Here is an 18,668-nt window from a genome sequence, read left to right as displayed (position 1 = left end):
TCAACCGCCCCACCATGGAGCCCATCCCCAACAGCAACGTGTCTTTCGGCGAGGCCACCCAGATGAGCAAGAACGACATCGACAGGCTGAACAGGCTGTATGGCTGCTGTGATTACTGGCAAACTGAACAATTTACTGTACATGGGTTTGGATGATTCACATCTAGGCCAATGCTGAGTGGCCAGATCAAACCTCCTCGTTCCACCCCCTCGGTGGAACGAGGGGGCTAACATAGCTCTAATATATCTAAAGCTTAATAACAATGTAAGAATTGTGACATTGAGGGTGGGAGGATATATCACACTGGACATAGCTTTATGTGTATGACTAAATAATCACTATTTTTTTCTCCTCTCCCCCCAATAGAAACAGTTGGATACCTGTGGTCTCACTTCCGATGGACTCAAGATCATTCCGCTGGTAGAACTATTAGAATGACATTTGCTTCAAAACATCAAGGCTGTGCGACCTCTAATAATCACAATACAAATCTGATCAACTGAAATCAAAAGCTAATCTGTTGATCATTCCATTTCAGTACAGTTCTCCAAATATGTGTCCATACAACACGCTTTACTCAACATAAGTATAATAATGCTTTGAACAAGTATTACAGCAACTATGGAACATCTTCACAGTAACCCAAAACAGAAACATTTGTGGGCTGTGTTGAATTGTAGTCTTCCCAGTGAGAACCCGGAGGGTTTTGTAAAGAGCTCAATAGTTGCTTGCCTTAGAGGCAGCCTTGGCTTCATCAGCAATGTCATGCCACTTCTGTTTGTACTTCTGGCACAAGGAGTTCAGCCTTCTGTATTTATGTCCTCTGGCACACCAGGGGGTTTCGTCAAGACTTTTACACAGATCAGACACGGACAGTGTATGATTAGCTCGGCTTCAAGGGTGTTTATTAAATAATAAATCAAAAGAAAGGTCTCCCCCATGAGACCCTCTGCGGGATACCGTCTTCTGAGCTCCGGGTCTTGCTGTATCTTGTCGGGTACACAACCGTCTCCAACTACACAGAAGTCACCTTACTTCCCCCAGTTCTCTCCTGTGTGCTGCCCTTCTGGCAGCTTTATGGGGCTTGTACAGCTGGTGAGCAATCAGCCCTTGATTACTCACAAACTCCCCAATCAGCCCCAATTAGTCCTGGGCAGAGAGCCCGTCGAGACCTGGCACGTCCAGCAGATGGGGCCATCGCCTCATGATGTTTACACCGTCTGTCACCAGGCCTCAACAAGTCTCCAAATGGTGGCTGACCTGCTGTACGCCACAGTACACTCTTCTGGCCTCACGTATACTCCTGAGATGTCCTCCTTTGTTATTTTGTGCCCAAATATCTTTCCAGCTGCTTTAGTGATGTCGTTCTTGAAGATCTTCTCTGGATTGGTTGATATATTGTGGGCTTGAACAGAGAAGCGGTTCTGCAGCTTAAGGTGGAAGGTAGGTTTTATCTTAGGGAACTGTAGTTTTGCAACATTAAACCTGGGTTCACTGGAGGAGGATGCGTTGCGTTTTAGGTGAAGATGGAGGGTCATGGATAGAAACCTGTGTTATAGATTACTGGTCAAAAGTTTTCGAAAACCTACTCATTTAAGGGTTTTTCTTTATTTTTACATTGTAGAATAATAGTGAAGACATCGAAACTATGAAATAACACATATGGAATCATGTAGTAACCAAAAAAGTGTTAAACAAATTCACTCTCTGGTCCGACTCATCACAAACCATCTCAATTTGGTTGAGGTTTGGGGACTGTGGAGGCCAGGTCATCTGATGCAGCACTCCGTCACTCTCCTTCTTGGTAAAACAGCCCTTACACAGCCTGGACGTGTGTTGGGTCATTGTCCTGTTGAAAAACAAATTATAGTCCCTCTAAACCCAAACCAGATAAGATATTGATGCAGAATGCTGTGGTAGCCATGCTGGTTAAGTGTGCATTGAATTCTAAATAACTCACAGATAGTGTCACCAGCAAAGCACCCCACACCACAATACCTCCTCCTCCATGATTTACACAGGGAACCACACATGCAGAGATCATCCGTTCACCCACACCGCCAAAAATCTCAAATTTGGACTCCAGACCAAAAGACAGATTTCCACCAGTCTAATGTCCATTCCTCATGTTTCTTGGCCCAAGCAAGTATTTTCTTCTTATTGGTGTCTTTTAGTACTGGTTTCTTTGCAGCAATTCAACCAGTGATGTTTCCACCTCCATGCTTCAGTTGGGATGATGTTCTTGGGGTTGTACTCATCCTTCTTCTTCCTCTAAACACGGCAAGTGGAGTTTAGACCAAAAAGCTCTATTTTTGTCTCATCAGACCACATGAACTTCTCCCATTCCTCCTCTGGATTATCCAGATGGTGATTGGCAAACTTCAGACGGGCCTGAACATGCGCTGGCTTGAGCAGGGGGACCTTGCGTGCGCTGCAGGACTTTAATCCATGACGGCGTAGTGTGTTACTAATGGTTTTCTTTGAGACTGTGGTCCCAGCTCTCTTCAGGTCATTGACCAGGTCCTGCCGTGTAGTTCTGGGCTGATCACTCACCTTCCTCATGATCATTGATGCCCCACGAGGTGAGATCTTGCATGGAGCCCCAGACCGAGGGTGATTGACCATCATCTTGAACTTCTTCCATTTTCTAATAATTCCGCCAACAGTTGTTGCCTTCTCACCAAGCTGCTTGCCTATTGTCTTGTAGCCCATCCCAGCCTTGCGCAGGTCTACAATACAGGTAATGAGTGGAGTGGAGGGCTTCTTAAAGAAAAACGTACAGGTCTGTGAGAGCCGGAATTCTTACTGGTTGGTAGGTGATCAAATACTTATGTCATGCAATAAAATGCAAATTAATTACTTAAAAATCATACAATGTGATTTTCTGGATTGTTGTTTTAGATTCCGTCTCACACAGTTGAAGTGTACCTATGATAAAAATTACAGACCTCTACATGCTTTGTAAGTAGGAAAACCTGCAAAATCGGCAGTGTATCAAATACTTGTTCTCCCCACTGTATGCCTTCTCCAAGAACAACCACCCCACCACGGTGCTCTTCCCCGACAGCAATGTGTCTTTTGGCGAGGCGACCCAGATGAGCAAGAACGACATCGACAGGCTGAACAGGCTGTATGGCTGCTGAGAGTACTGCCACACTGAACAATTTACTGTACATGGGTTTGGATGATCCAAATCTAGGCCAATGCTGCGTGACCAGATCAAACCTCCTCATTCTGCCCTAGATACCTCTTCCCCAGTTCTAATATATCTAGAGCTTAATAACAATGTAAGAATTGTGACATTGAGGGTGGGAGAATATATCACACTGGACATAGCTTTATGTGTATGGTTAAATAATCACTATTTTTTCACCTTACCTCCCCCAATAGAAACAGTTGGATACCTGTGGTCTCACTTCCGATAATCTCAAGATCATTCCGCTGAAGGAGTGAAGTGAGCTCTAGTGGTAGAACTATTAATGTAATTTGTCTCTAATAATCACAATAAAAATTCTGATCAATTGAAATCAAAAGCTTCATCTGTATCTATAATTCCATTTTAATACAGTTCTCCAAATATGTGTCCATACAACATGCTTTACTCATCATAAGTATTCTAACATGCTGACCAGACCGGACACGTTGCGTGCGCGAGCGTCGCAAAATAAATTTAGAAATCCATGTTATTCAATTATTGCACCCACACTGCTCGCGGCGGCAACGAGCGTCTGCGATGCCAAGGGCTAAATTAGAACTAAAATTGCGCTGCAAGTCCTGCCTGTCCCATCTCCTCATTGGTTTATAGAAGCAGGTACCCACGTGCCATCTACTAATTGGTTATACCCATGTGGGTGATTGAAAGGCGAACTGTTTTGCCGGTCGTCGTGGTAATACTATGAACGTTTAGATGCCAATCACCATAAAAGTTCAAAGATGAAAAAGCCTGGAAGGAGGAGAGATGACTAGAATCGATTCGGTTGGCCGTTTTATGTGTGGATTCATTGTCAGAGTAGAGGACCTTGTGCATTTCAGGTAAAATAACAACTCAATGTTTATATCCCAGGACAAATTAGCTAGCAACAGCAAGTTAGCTAAATAGGACAAATTAGCTTGCAAGTGCGAGCTACCTAGTTAAATTGCCATTCATGTTTAATGCTTTTCGACCTGTCCCAAATTAATATCATTGGTTCAGAGTTTGTTTTGATATTTTAACCTGCGTGTCATGATCGCGTTTGGTGTAGGGGACAAAATAAATTTGTGCACGATAGCGCACGCATGCAGCCGGTTTAGGTTACGTGTAAATGCTTTGGACAAGTATTACAGCAACTATGGAACATGTTCACAGTAACCCCAAACATAAACAGTTGTGGGTTTTGTTGAATTTGGAATGGCATGACTACAATCATAAACAAATCCATTTTTGAGTTTACTTCAACATTAAATAATTAGAAAAGTATTTTTACCAGCTTGAGGGAGTTTACTAATCTTTTACCAGTTTACTAATCTCAACAGTGGATACATTAATATCACATTTAAATGCACATTATCTATACAATTTTATAATATCTATAGTCCAATCAAGTTTCTCCCAAATTCCCTTACAATATGTAGTAGGAATGTATGTACCCAGAGTGCACTGGGCTACTTTCTATAAAATTATACTGGTCCATGAGTATACTGGTATACCAATATTGCCAACAAATTGTGGTGAATTTACTGAATCGTATAAAAGCACCAAACTCATTGTGAAAGCAATGAATAAATAATCCATTGATTAAACAACATAAGAGGCCTAAGAAAAGATGAAGATTGTTTGTCACACTTTCACTGTCCACCATTGGCATTAAGTTTTTCAAGTTCTGTCTGTATCAGATCAGCAGTGCAGTTCTGATCACAGGAGCGAAGGGCCTTAATCAAAGTGTCTGTTTTGGCCTCAGCTTTCTGCTTTTTCCGCCATTCCTTCAAAACCTCCACCACTTGCTCTTCCAGGTTGTTTGGGTGCTTCTGCGCGATATGGACGAGTTTGGCCTCTGGCAGACCAAGTTTACGACCATATGTTCGCCACTTCCTTCCAATGTTGTTAGTGATCATTTCTGTTGCGATGTCAAGTTTTGCTGGGAAAAGGAGAAGATGCCATGGAATGTAAATAAGTCCACTACAAAAGTCATATTTCCAACACAATATACAGTACATTATCCAAGGCATACAGTTGCATTTTATATTTGCCCTCAGACGAAATACAATACACTGGCAAACATTTACTGTATGGGAGAGCCTGTCAGAAAGATAGTGACAATGTAACTTAGCCTAATATCTTTCATAGCAGTTGTGACAGGGTTCCCCAGATAACATGTAGCCATGATCTCTGATACATTCTTACATACATTCAAGAAGATATTGGGCACTTCCCTCTGTAGAATGACTAAGCAACACCTACACTTTACAGTAACTGTTGAAACAGGCGTCACAGCCCAATAAAAAATGGCCCACGCTATGGTATTTCAACATTTTCTCATTAATATTCGGGAGTGGGGCAAACCACGTAATTTACATTGCTCCTCATCGTTGAGAAGAGAATTCGGTGATCCAGCATATTGGCTTTCACAGATGGTAAGTTTGTCCGCAAGATCTAGGCGACCAATGCCTGTCAAAAGCGAAACTAGAAATACTGTGTTGTCAGGTCCAAGTGTATTTCTTTCCATTAGGACCATAAAAAGTTGTAAGCCACAGGTTATCTTCTCGAGACGATTTTTTCCTATTTCTTTATTACACAGGAACTTCATTTTCTCCAATTGATCACCAACAAGTTCACCTGAAATCTTCAGCAAAATGCTGTTAAACGTACTCATCTTGACTGTAGTGAACCAAGTAAATATCTTCTTCTTTGGGATTGGGTTGGCAGGTCATCCAACTTTCAAGGTTCATACACTGCCACCTACTGTACTGTAGTGGGAGGCCAGGCACGGCCGAGCAACATTCAATTCTCTTAATTAGTCCTGTTCCTCAAAGAAAGTTAAATAGATCAATAGACACCACTTCCCTCCTCTTGTCTCCCCCCACTACACCACCCAAACCCCAACCCTGTCCTGCCTCTCTAACCCTTTCACACAATCTATTCATATCTAAGTCATACAACAATTCACAAAATAATCAACACTAAACACTCATTACACATACCTGTTTCATGTATCCCTATTAGCCACAACGTGGCATTCAAACCTCTATGCCAAAACCATAGTCTACTCCACACAACTTCCTCTCTCCTACATCCCATACTCCCCACCTCTTCCTTTACTGACTGATGCATGCAATAAAATTGCCTCGCCTTACTACTAGCATTCGACTTGCCCGTCTTCACACTAGTCAACACTGAAGCCGAATCAGAGCAGATCACCACCTCGTGGTTTCACCTCCTCCACCCATCTCAAACCTACAATCATGGCCATCATCTCTGCCCCATACAATGACACAATCAGTTAACCGCGTACATACTCCAACATTAAAATCTGGGATATACACCCACCCTGCCACTGACTGGATCCTTTGAACCATCTCTATATATCCTTAAAAACAAATAAAGTTGATTATCTCCTCACGTCCTTACCCCATCCTCTCCTAGCCTCAGTCATGTCCACGTACACCCTCTGCTTACCCCCCCCCACACACACGACAGCTCTTGCCAATGCTTTGCTTTGATTTACACTGGGGGTGCTTTTGTTCCATGTTCAGGGTGAAAACATTGTATTGCTAACAGTAGACATCAATTCTATAACGAACACATGATACAAATACTCATACACTTCTCATAACTTGTATTATTTTATTGTAATTAAAATATCCTAAAACTTTTACTTTAGGCTGACAGACCTCTAGTGGAAATATAAGCCTGAAATATGAAATAAATATAGTACTATCCTAATCAAATATAGTTGTAATGTTGCTGTACAATTCAGGCAAATATTTAAACACCAAGTTTTTCTCTACTGCTCTAGTATACCAAGATGAATATCAAGGATTGAAATATCTAAGTATCAGTTGGGAATAAGATGCCACTAGCTCAAAAGCAAGGTATTGTGGCTGCCATTCAGCATTGGCCTATAAGCCATACAATGAACATACAATATTAGTAGTAAAAAAACAAAAACATGTCCTTGAATCAGAAATTAAAATATGAGGTGATGCAATATTCTGCAATGTCCTAACAAATACATCTGAGACTATGTTAATGGCCATCAGAGTTCTTTCTATAAGCAAAAGGAAAGACATCTCATATAACAAGTATCAAAGTACAAACACCTGGGTATGCATCCAGGAGTAATGTAATATTACAAACATATTATATTGCAAGAGGTCAATGTTGATACATTTCAATACCGTAGACACACAAAATAGAAGTTGAAGACAGTTAAATATCGTACATATCATTGAAAATATAAAATATATAATAACTACTAATTGTGAATAATGTAATACATTCCAACAGTCTGGAGGGCAGGTTCCATGTCATTCTATTCACGTGAAGTATCTACATTTTTTCCCTGTTTGATCAGAAGAGACTAAATCAAAGGTCTGTCACATTCCTAAACACAGACATAGAATTACAGATCCTTCTGTATGAGAAACAGTGGTCACAAACAAGCAAAACATGACATGGTACCACAAAGGATATATTTTTTTTTTCTCGTTTGTTTCTGTGCTTCATTTGTAAATATGTCCTTGGTTTGATCATGAGGTTTTTAAAATGTTTTTAATAATGTTGTTTTCCTTGTGTTAAGACAAGATGGATGAACGTTTCTCCTCTTTTCCAAACCCTATACACTGAGCGGACAAAACATTAGGAACACCTTCTCTTTCCACAACATAGACTGACCAGGTGAATCCGGGTGAAAGACATGATCCCTTATTGATGTCACCTGTTAAATCCACTTCAATCAGTGTAGATAAATTGGAGTAGACATGCTACAGAATCATTTTTAAGCCTTGAGACAATTGAGACGTGGATAGTTTGTGTGCTAGTCAGGGGGTGAACTGGCAAAACAATAGAGTGAAGTGCCTTTGAACGGGGATGGTAGTAAGTGTCAGGCGCACAGGTTTGAGTGTGTCAAGAACTGCAACGCTGCTGTTTTCTTTAACGCTCAACAGTTGCCCGTGTGTATCAAGAATGGTTCAGCACCCAAAGGACATCCAGCCAATTTGACACAACTGTGGGAAGCATTGGAGTCAACATGGGCCAGTAACCCTGTGGAATGCTTTCGACACCTTGTTGAGTCCATACCCTGATAAATTGTGGCTGCTCTGAGGGCAAAAGGGGGTGCAAGTCAATAATGTTTTGTAGATTGTGTATATTGATAGGATTCAATATAGACAATGTGTTGGATATGCATTAAAAAGTATTGTTTACTCACAAATTATATACAAAATGGGCTGACAAAATACCTTCTTCGTCTCCTTGAAATAGTTGTTGACATGATCATCGATGCTTGGCTGCTGTTTGACAAATAAAAGTAATCTCGCTCTTTTGTCCATGATAATATCATCGCGTAGGCTATATGAGCAGTCTAGTCAACAGCGCGCATATTCGTTGGCTAGAGCGCACTTGCATACTCCCTATATAACGTAACATTTTTTTTTGTGAGGAAAACATTGAGTAAATTTGAAAATGTGATGGAAACCTTTAACTTGTAAGCTATTTTGTGTTCGGTATGTGGGAATTGAACTGCAAAATATATTTTTATGTGCACTAAGTCATCATGCACATACTTTCATCTGCAACACGTACATTTGATGGAAACATCTCTGGTGGGAAAATGTGCATCTTGTTTTTATGCGGATTGTAGAATATTTGCATGAAAATCTGTCGCCAATTGGATGGAAACCTAGCCCATGATAGATATGAATTAGTATAATAACAAACAGGACATAAAACACATGACATAAGGGAAAATTGGCATGGTAAACAAGCAGAATGGCAAGCTCCTTTACCTGATCTCAGAATCTTAAAAAGGCAAACGTTTCAAAATAAAAACATTAGCTAGCAAAATTGCATATTCAAAAAAGATCTACATGTTTTCCTGCATTGTATCATTTTTGTGCAAAAGAGAAAAACAGCCCTCTGAGCCTTCTGCCTGATACCTGGTTCACCAAAGGTTGGGCAATGGCTTGCTATAAGTCAGAAAGGGTGCACGTGCAGAAGCCTGCCAATAGCTGCCTCCCTCTTTTCTTGAGTAGGCCACTGTGTATGTGGAGTGTCCAAGTCCAGACAAGGGGGGCTGAAGGTTTTTGAACAGACCAGATGAACGGGCAGATGGAGCCACCCACCAGGGCACTAGCAGTTAGAAGGTGTATGTGAGGCAGGGCGAGAGCGGGGCTGAAGAGGACTTTGGTTGGCGTGGCTGTCTCGGAGGAGCTTTTTGCCCTCTTCCTCCTTCATGAAGAGCTCCACCATCAGGATCTTCTCCTTGTGGATCTGCAGACTGATGTCCTTGGGGATGTCTGGGATCAGCCAGTCAACAAAGTCACTCATCAGCATCACCACGTTCTAGAAGGAGACAAGACGGTACGGATCAGGGCATTTCTTTCACAATTCCTTCAATAAAATAACCAAAAACAGTTATTCAAAAGGATATGACAAAATGTTTTCAGCATAAAAAGATTGAACCCTCAATGATTCATGTTTGTTTTTGTGTAGGTGTCTGACCTGAAAAACGATGACAAAGGCCAGCCGGCAAGCCAGTATAGCCCAGAACTCTTTGGAGAGGTCATAGGGTGTGTTGGACCATGGTGTCTCTCTGTAGTCCTTGTATCTGGAGAGGGGATTGAATTGGCAAAATTATTTACTATAAATGACAACGCATCCAACCAGTATGATAGACTTCACACACATTCTCATGACGTAACACCTATTTGAAACAAGGCACAGTAAACATGTCGTCCCCCACGAATGATGCAGCGCCCCCACTTGGGAAAATTAGTGGCAACAATTCAAACGGGAGAGGTTATCCGGACACGCCTGGTGCCCAAATTGATGACGAGAGTCGACTGGAGACGAATGGATTCGGTTCAGTCAGTCGTCCTGATGAGCCCTTCCCAGCTAGCTAGTTGATGCTGGCTAGCTGGCAACAACAGCAACACAGCTGTAGTTAAAACTTTTAAAAGAAAGTTGTGTTTTTTTCGATGGGCGAGGGAGAAAAAACTTGCAGTATTGGTTACCATCTGGATGTCACCGTGACATGCCAATAAGCTAACGTAATGACAAGTCGGTGTGAATGACTAGAGCAACAGTGTTATATCGAGGTTTTTCCCAGTTACCAATGTTGCTTCCCACCGGTCAGCTGTATCGCTGGCGGTAGGTACGTTAGCTACTTTAAGGAAAATATTTTAAATATTTATTTTATTTTATGTTTCGCTCAAATAATATAATTTAAGAATATGCATTAAGGTGTTATGTCATAAACATGGCAAAAAAATGTAGACATTAATAAATGTTTTTTTTTTTTACAATGGTGGGGTAGCGTCAAGACGGATGTGCGGGGGCTTCAAAGCAGCGCACTCTGTCAGTCATCTAGTGTGTACATATGCACTGAACAAAAATATAAACGCAACATGCAACAATTTCAAAGATTTTACTGAGTTACAGTTCATATAAGGAAATCAATCAATTGAAATAAATTCATTAGGCCCTAATCTATGGATTCCACAACTGGGAATACAGATATGCATTTGTTGGTCAAAGATACCTTTAAAAAAACAGTCAGTATCTGGTGTGCCTCATGCAGCGCCACACATCTTCTTCGCATAGAGTTGATCAGGCTGTTGATTGTGGCCTGTGAAATGTTGTCCCACTCCTCTTCAATGGCTGTGTGAAGTTGCTGGATATTGGCGGGAACTGGAACACGCTGTCATAAACGTAGGTCCAGAGCATCCCAAATATGCTCAATTGGTGACATAGCTGGTGAATATGCAGGACATTTCCAGCTTCCAGGAATTGTGTACAGATCCTTGTGACATCGTGCTGTATATTATCATGCTGAAACATGAGGTGATGGCAGCGGATGAATGGCACGAAAATGGGCCTCAGGATCTTGTCATGGTATCTCTGTGCATTCAAATTGCCATCGATTAAAATGCAATTGTGTTCCTTGTCCGTAGCTTATGCCTGCCCATACCATAACCTCACCGCCACCATGGAGCACTCTGTTCAGAATGTTGACATCAGCAAACCGCTCGCCCACACGAAGCCATACACGCTGTCTGCCATCTGCTAGGTACTGTTGAAACTGGGATTCATAATTTGTCCACTGAAGTATGTTACGACGCCGAACTGCAGTCAAGTCAAGACCTTGGCGAAGACCACGAGTACGCAAATGAGCTTCCCTGAGACGGTTTCTGACAGTTTGTGCTGAATTATTTTGGTTGTGTGAACCCCCAGTTTCACCAGCTGTCCAGGTGGCTGGTCTCAGATAATCCTGCAGGTGAAGAAGCCGGATGTGGAGGTCCTGGGCTGGCATGGTTACACATGGTCTGCGGTTGTGAGGCCGGTGGGACGTACTGCCAAATTCTCTAAAATGACAGCTTATGGTAGAGAAATGAACATTCAAATCTCTGGCAACAGCTCTGGTGGACATTCCTGCAATCAGCATGCCAATTGCACCCTTCCTCAAAACTTGAGACATCTGTGACATTGTGTTTTGTGACAACACTGCACATTTTAGAGTGACCTGTTATTGTCCCCAGCACAAGGTGCACCTATTTAAGGATCATGGTGTTTAATCAGATTCTTGAAATGCCACACCTGTCAGGTTGATGGATTATCTTGGCAGAGGAGGAATGCTCACTAACATGGATGTAAACACATTTTTGCACAAAATTTGAGAGAAATAAGCATTTTGTGCATATGGAAAATGTCTAGGATTTTTTATTTCAGCTCATGAAACATGGGGCCAAAACTTTACATGTTGCGTTTATATTTTTGTTCAGAGTATATAAATCATTGTGCACAGTGTTTCCTTCTCTCCCGCTTGCCCACTGCAAAGCACTGCTGAGGGAAGTAGCTCGATAGTGTGGCCAATATCATCACGCCAGTGTGACAGCTAAAACCCATTTATTGGAGTGATTTTCACCCAAAATGTACAACTACAGCATTAACATCTATATTTGGGAAGGGAAAAACAAACAATTACTCTGATTAAAACAGAATGATTCTGGACACTCTCCCAAGTCCCCACAATGCAGACAAGTTTTAAATTAGCACTGAATTTTCTAGCCACAAGCATAAACTAGCTAGCTGGGGAAGGATCATTAGGATGACTGACTGAACTGACTGAACCCAATCTGTTCGTCCCTGCTCAACTCTCAGTGCGTGAAATATGTCATCAATTTTGTGAACAAGGTGTGTCTGTATATCCGCGCCCAATTCAACCTAGACTAACTGAAAGTAACAAAACATGTGGCCGTTATAGTGCCACCGTGTGGTTGATATGAATGTTCTTGAGTCTTGAGAAGGGTTGCAAAGGGACAATATATTACTGGAAACCAGTATAGTATAGTTTACCAGTATACAACTAGAATGTTGATTTCATTCAAGGATTATATGTAATCTATCACAAAACAGACTATTACAGGTGTCTGCAAATATCTTTGGCCCTCTGTGTGGCCTTATCACCTGTGAAATATATGAAATAATGATGATTATTTTTTTTATAGAACGACAAAGCTGTAAAACATTATCTAAACCATCAACTTAGTGAATATATAATAATATATATATAAAGCATTGGTGTTTAATATGAGTGTTTCCCTTTTGTTATATACTTGTATATATTTTTCACTGAAGCTGGAGACTCATATCTCCCTCACTAGCTTTAAGTACCAGCTGTCAGAGCAGCTCACAGATCACTGCACCTGTACATAGCCCATCTGTAAACAGCCCATCCAACTACCTCATTCCCATACTGTATTTATGTATTTATCTTGCTCCTTTGCACCCCAGTACTTATACTTGCACATTAATCTTCTGCACATCTACCATTCCAGTGTTTAATTGCTATATTGTAATTTACTTCGCCACCATGGCCTATTTATTGCCTTACCTCTCATATCTTACCTCATTTGCACATGCTGTATATACATTTTTTGTTTTCTTTTTTTCTAATGTATTATTGACTGTATGTTTTGTTAATTCCATGTGTAACTCTGTGTTGTTGTATGTGTCGAACTGCTGTGCTTTATCTTGGCCAGGTCACAGTTGTAAATGAGAACTAGTTCTCAACTAGCCTACCTGGTTAAATAAAGTTGAAATAAATAAATACAATTACTATGTCAATATGTACACTATACAGTGCCTTGCGAAAGTATTCGGCCCCCTTGAACTTTGCGACCTTTTGCCACATTTCAGGCTTCAAACATAAAGATATAAAACTGTATTTTTTGTTGTTGTGAAGAATCAACAACAAGTGGGACACAATCATGAAGTGGAATGACATTTATTGGATATTTCAAACTATTTTAACAAATCAAAAACTGAAAAATTGGGTGTGCAAAATTATTCAGCCCTTTACTTTCAGTGCAGCAATCTCTCTCCAGAAGTTCAGTGAGGATCTCTGAATGATCCAATGTTGACCTAAATGACTAATGATGATAAATACAATCCACCTGTGTGTAATCAAGTCTCTGTATAAATGCACCTGCACTGTGATAGTCTCAGAGGTCCGTTAAAAGCGGAGAGAGCATCATGAAGAACAAGGAACACACCAGGCAGGTCTGAGATACTGTTGTGAAGAAGTGTAAAGCCGGATTTGGATACAAAAATATTTCCCAAGCTTTAAACATCCCAAGGAGCACTGTGCAAGCGATAATATTGAAATGGAAGGAGTATCAAACCACTGCAAATCTACCAAGACCTGGCCGTCCCTCTAAACTTTCAGCTCATACAAGGAGAAGACTGATCAGAGATGCAGCCAAGAGGCCCATGATCACTCTGGATGAACTGCAGAGATCTACAGCTGAGGTGGGAGACTCTGTCCATAGGACAACAATCAGTCGTATATTGCACAAATCTGGCCTTTATGGAAGAGTGGCAAGAAGAAAGCCATTTCTTAAAGATATCCATAAAAAGTGTTGTTTAAAGTTTGCCACAAGCCACCTGGGAGACACACCAAACATGTGGAAGAAGGTGCTCTGGTCAGATGAAACCAAAATTGAACTTTTTGGCAACAATGCAAAACGTTATGTTTGGCGTAAAAGCAACACAGCTCATCACCCTGAACACACCATCCCCACTGTCAAACATGGTGGTGGCAGCATCATGGTTTGGGCCTGCTTTTCTTCAGCAGGGACAGGGAAGATGGTTAAAATTGATGGGAAGATGGATGGAGCCAAATACAGGACCATTCTGGAAGAAAACCTGATGGAGTCTGCAAAAGACCTGAGACTGGGACGGAGATTTGTCTTCCAACAAGACAATGATCCACAACATAAAGCAAAATCTACAATGGAATGGTTAATGGTTAAAAAATAAACATATCCAGGTGTTAGAAGTCCAGTCCTGAATCCAATCGAGAATCTGTGGAAAGAACTGAAAACTGCTGTTCACAAATGCTCTCCATCCAACCTCACTGAGCTCGAGCTGTTTTGCAAAGAGGAATGGGAAAAAATTTCAGTCTCTCAATGTGCAAAACTGATAGAGACATACCCCAAGCGACAGCTGTAATCGCAGCAAAAAGTGGCGCTACAAAGTATTAACTTAAGGGGGCTGAATAATTTTGCACGCCCAATTTCAGTGTTTGATTTGTTAAAAAAGTTTGAAATATCCAATAAATGTCGTTCCACTTCATGATTGTGTCCCACTTGTTGGTGATTCTTCACAAAAAATACAGTTTTATATCTTTATGTTTGAAGCCTGAAATGTGGCAAAAGGTCGCAAAGTTCAAGGGGGCCGAATACTTTCGCAAGGCACTGTATATAGAAAAGTATATGGACACTGCTTCAAATTAGTGGATTCGGCTTTTTCAGCCACACCGGTTGCTGACAGGTGTATAAAATCAATAGCCATCCAATCTTCATAGACAAGCATTGGCCTTACTGAAGAGCTCAGTGACTTTCAAAATGGCACAGTCATAAGATGCCACCTTTCGAAAAAGTCAGTTCGTCAAATTTATGCCCTGCTAGAGCTGCACCGGTCAAATGTCAGTGGCGTTATTCTGAAGTGAAAACGTCTAGGAGCAACAACGTCTCAGCCGCAAAGTGGTAGGCCTCACAAACTCACAGAATAGGACCGCCGAGTGCTGAAAATCGTCTGTCCTCAGTTGCAACACTCACTACCGAGTTCCAAACTGCCTCTGGAAGCAATGTCAGCACAAGAACTGTTCATCAGAGCTTATGGGTTTCCATGGCCGAGCAGCCGCATACAAGCCTAAGATCACTATGTGCAATGCCAATCGTCGGCTGAAAGTGTGTAAAGCTCGCTGTCATTGTACTCTGGAGCAGTGGAAACGCGTTCTCTGGAGTGATGAATCACACTTCACTGTCTGGTAGTCTGACGGACGAATCTGGGTTTGGCAGATGCCAGGAGAACGCTACCTGCCCGGATGCATAGTGCCAACTGTAAAGTTTGGGGGAGGTGGTATAATGGTCTGGGGCTGTTTTCCATGGTTAGGGATAGGCCCCTTAGTTCCAGGGAAGGGAAATCTTAACACAACAGAGCATACAATTAATTTCTATACGATTCTGTGCTTCCAACTTTGTGGCAACAGTTTGGGGAAGGTCCTTTCATGTTTCAGCATGACAATTCCCCCGTACACAAAGTGCGGTCCATACAGAAATGGTTTGTCGAGATCGGTGTGGAAGAACTTGACTGGCCTGCACAGAGCCCTGACCTCAACCCCCTCGAACACCTTTGGGATGAATTTGAACGGCGACTGCGAGTCAGGCCTAATCGCCCAACACCAGTGCCTGACCTCACTAATGTTCTTGTGGCTGAATGGAAGCAAGTGCCCGCAGCAATGTTCCAACATCTATTGGAAAACCTTCCTGGAAGAGCGTAGGCTGTTATAGCAGCACAGGGGGGACCAACCCCATATTAATGCCCATGATCTTGGAATGAGATGTTCAACATCATCTAACTGGTGGCAGTTGTGAAAAAAGTCAATAGTTGGAAGAGTTGTAGAGTTTACTGAAAATAATGCCATTTTTGATTAGATCCTTTTTTCATTAATTAGGCTATTTTTCTCTTGAACCATATGGACTATCTAATATAAACTCATGGACAATATGGACACAGATACACTACCGGTCAAAAGTTTTAGAACACCTACTCATTCAAGGGCTTTCCTTTATTTGGACTATTTTCCACATTGTACAATAATTGTGAAGACATCAAATCTATGAAATAACACATATGGAATCATGTAGCAACCAAAAAAGTGTTAAACAAATCACAATACATTTTATATTTGAGATTCTTCAAATAGCCACCCTTTGCCTTGATGACATCTTCGCACACTCTTTTGATTTTGATTTGTCTAACAATTTTTTGGTTATTACATGTTATTTCATAGTTTTGATGTCGTCACTATTATTCTTCAATATAGAAAATATAAAAATAAAGAAAAACCCTTGAAAGAGTAAGTGTTCTAAAACTTTTGACCAATAGTGTATAAAAAAAGACAAAAGTTACCATAGATTGTCATAGATTCTGTTAATTGCCCAAATTATTGAAGACTCCGGTTACTTTGGTAAATTACCGTTAGCTTTAGTCAATAGCGGCCATATTGTTTTAATTACTAGTCTGGAACATATTATGTTGAGCCCTTTCGTGCAAGTTTTGTGCAGATCAATCATTCGGTGCTAGAGGAGTAGCGTTTTTTATGTTTTTCAGAACATTCAAAATGGTGGAAAATCCATCATGGTGGACCTTATGGATCGCTGAGGCAAATAGTTTACTTGTGAGGAGAGGGACCTACAGTATGTAGCGAATTTCATGACTTTATGCCAAACAGAGTGAGGAGCGTGACCTTTCAAAGTTGTCATTTTCAATCGCTTGTTATGGCACTACCATCTGGCCAACCACTGTCATTTTGTAAATGTCGGACCTCTATGGCAAGACATCATTCACCCAAGTTTCGTCAAAATCGGTCCAGTGATGTCTGAGATATACCGTGTGACGTACACACACGTACGGACAGAGACAGATTCATAATCCCCTTCCTGATTTCATCGAGGGGGACCATAATATTTTGAATGTCTTACCTGCATATCTGCACTTCATACCCCAGGTGCATTGGCTGCAGAGGGGCAGTGCCAGGCTGGAAGTCACTGACGTTGAAGTAGGACAGAGTGTGGTTGACAAAGCCGTGCATGGAGCCATCAGGGCTGTACATGTACTGGTAGACTAGTCGAGGGATGAAGTCGGACGTAAAGGAAATCACAAACGCCTGGAGAGAGCAGACAGAGGAGAGGGGAGAGGTGTGATGACCAAAATTATCTTCAAATGTCAACATTGTATAATCTTGACGACAGACCTGGAAATAATGAGCACTTTAAATGTTTTTATTCATGTGAAGGTATGTACTTACATTGACAATGACTGCTACTTTGCTGAGCCCTCTCAGAAGATTATACCAGATGCCTGAGAGAAGAAATAAGATATAGAGATTTGCCCGAAACACCAATAACTGGGTAGACAAGGGGGCTTTATATGTACCTACTTTACTTAAACATGGTAGATGCAATGGTTTATTAATAGGTTGAAAAAATGTATTTTGGTCACACCATAAATGTGCACCACCAGAAAAACATTGGCAAAAATAAATGTGTATCCCATTCATAGTCACTGAATGGATATAATGATAAGGTGTTTTAACGATCATTAGATTTTACTAGATTATTGTAGTATACAAATGTATCGCATTCAAACCAAATAGCCAAAGTATTTGGTCAAAGTCAGAGACTGACTCAATGATGTAATCACACAAACATGACCAAAACATATGTGAGGGACCTGTGTTTTCAGATGGGAAATTCCTGCTACCTATTTCAATTTGGTATCTATCATGTAGGGCCAATTCTGGGAATCTCCAATTAAGTCAAATTCAATTTGAAAAGTGGAAGAAATTAAGTCAAAATGTTCCCTTTATTATAACATCAATAGACCAGTGCTGTTAAAGTGTGGAGATGGAAACCTACCAATGTCTTTTGCTCTGGCTGCGATGGGCCGCCTGACCTCTGTCACAAACTTCTTAGCATCCAGACGGATCTCGATGATGTTGTTGAGCAGAGCAAAGAGTGGTGCCAAGGGAAAGGAGGCCACAAACAGGGTCACCATGCCAAACTGGATGACTGCAGGGTTAAACAACAAAACAGATACATTCAAATGGACATTATGACCACAAGGAAATCAACACAAAGCATGCTGGGTAGATTAAGTCTCAAATTAGATAACTGGAGCACAAGCCGTTAATAGTCTACTTCTAATACCGTACTACGCAATATATGCGTTTCCATTTTTTCCCCCATTTGAAATACACAGTACACACTACAAGGAGAACACATGAGAGATGAACATGTCTAAGCAAAAAGTAATGAGATGGTGGAATGAGGGCTTGCCATGTTTCTGCACTTGCTTTCGGATGGCCACAGTCAGAAACTATACTGAAATGTACTGGGTTAAACTT

The 18,668-nt window shown here is 41.2% G+C and overlaps 2 protein-coding genes across 5 annotated transcripts in view; both read right to left on the bottom strand.

Annotated features, from left to right (window-relative positions):
* Positions 1 to 3,992: 3,992 nt before the first annotated feature.
* On the bottom strand, positions 3,993 to 6,186 carry LOC124034867 (FAS-associated death domain protein-like). The gene is made up of 3 exons (XM_046348278.1): positions 6,178 to 6,186; positions 5,552 to 5,882; positions 3,993 to 5,114 (listed from the first exon to the last, which is right to left on the bottom strand). Exons 1-3 carry the CDS (start codon positions 6,184 to 6,186, stop codon positions 4,825 to 4,827), a joined length of 630 nt encoding a protein of 209 aa, XP_046204234.1. The 3' UTR covers positions 3,993 to 4,824.
* A 620-nt stretch (positions 6,187 to 6,806) lies between these two features.
* Positions 6,807 to 18,668, bottom strand: part of LOC124035872 (anoctamin-1-like) — a 66,025-nt gene continuing 54,163 nt past the window's right edge. For all 4 annotated transcript variants that reach the window (XM_046349684.1, XM_046349681.1, XM_046349683.1 and 1 more), the window contains 5 exons: positions 18,181 to 18,333; positions 17,571 to 17,623; positions 17,245 to 17,429; positions 9,698 to 9,803; positions 6,807 to 9,538 (listed from right to left, as the gene is read on the bottom strand). In XM_046349684.1, the coding sequence (XP_046205640.1) occupies positions 9,326 to 9,538; positions 9,698 to 9,803; positions 17,245 to 17,429; positions 17,571 to 17,623; positions 18,181 to 18,333 (710 nt within the window). In that variant the 3' untranslated portion in view covers positions 6,807 to 9,325. The remainder of the gene's footprint in view (positions 9,539 to 9,697; positions 9,804 to 17,244; positions 17,430 to 17,570; positions 17,624 to 18,180; positions 18,334 to 18,668) is intronic.

This window comes from Oncorhynchus gorbuscha, linkage group LG05, assembly GCF_021184085.1.
Source record: "Oncorhynchus gorbuscha isolate QuinsamMale2020 ecotype Even-year linkage group LG05, OgorEven_v1.0, whole genome shotgun sequence".
In the NCBI taxonomy this organism is placed as follows: Eukaryota; Metazoa; Chordata; class Actinopteri; order Salmoniformes; family Salmonidae; genus Oncorhynchus; species Oncorhynchus gorbuscha.
This window is presented reverse-complemented; position numbering and strand designations above follow the sequence as displayed.

Excerpts from the sequence above, each read along its gene's own strand:
- LOC124034867 (XM_046348278.1), bottom strand. Across the intron at positions 5,115-5,551 it reads TCTCAACGATGAGGAGCAAT|CAAAACTTGACATCGCAACA; the intron begins GTAAATTACGTG and ends TCCTTTTCCCAG.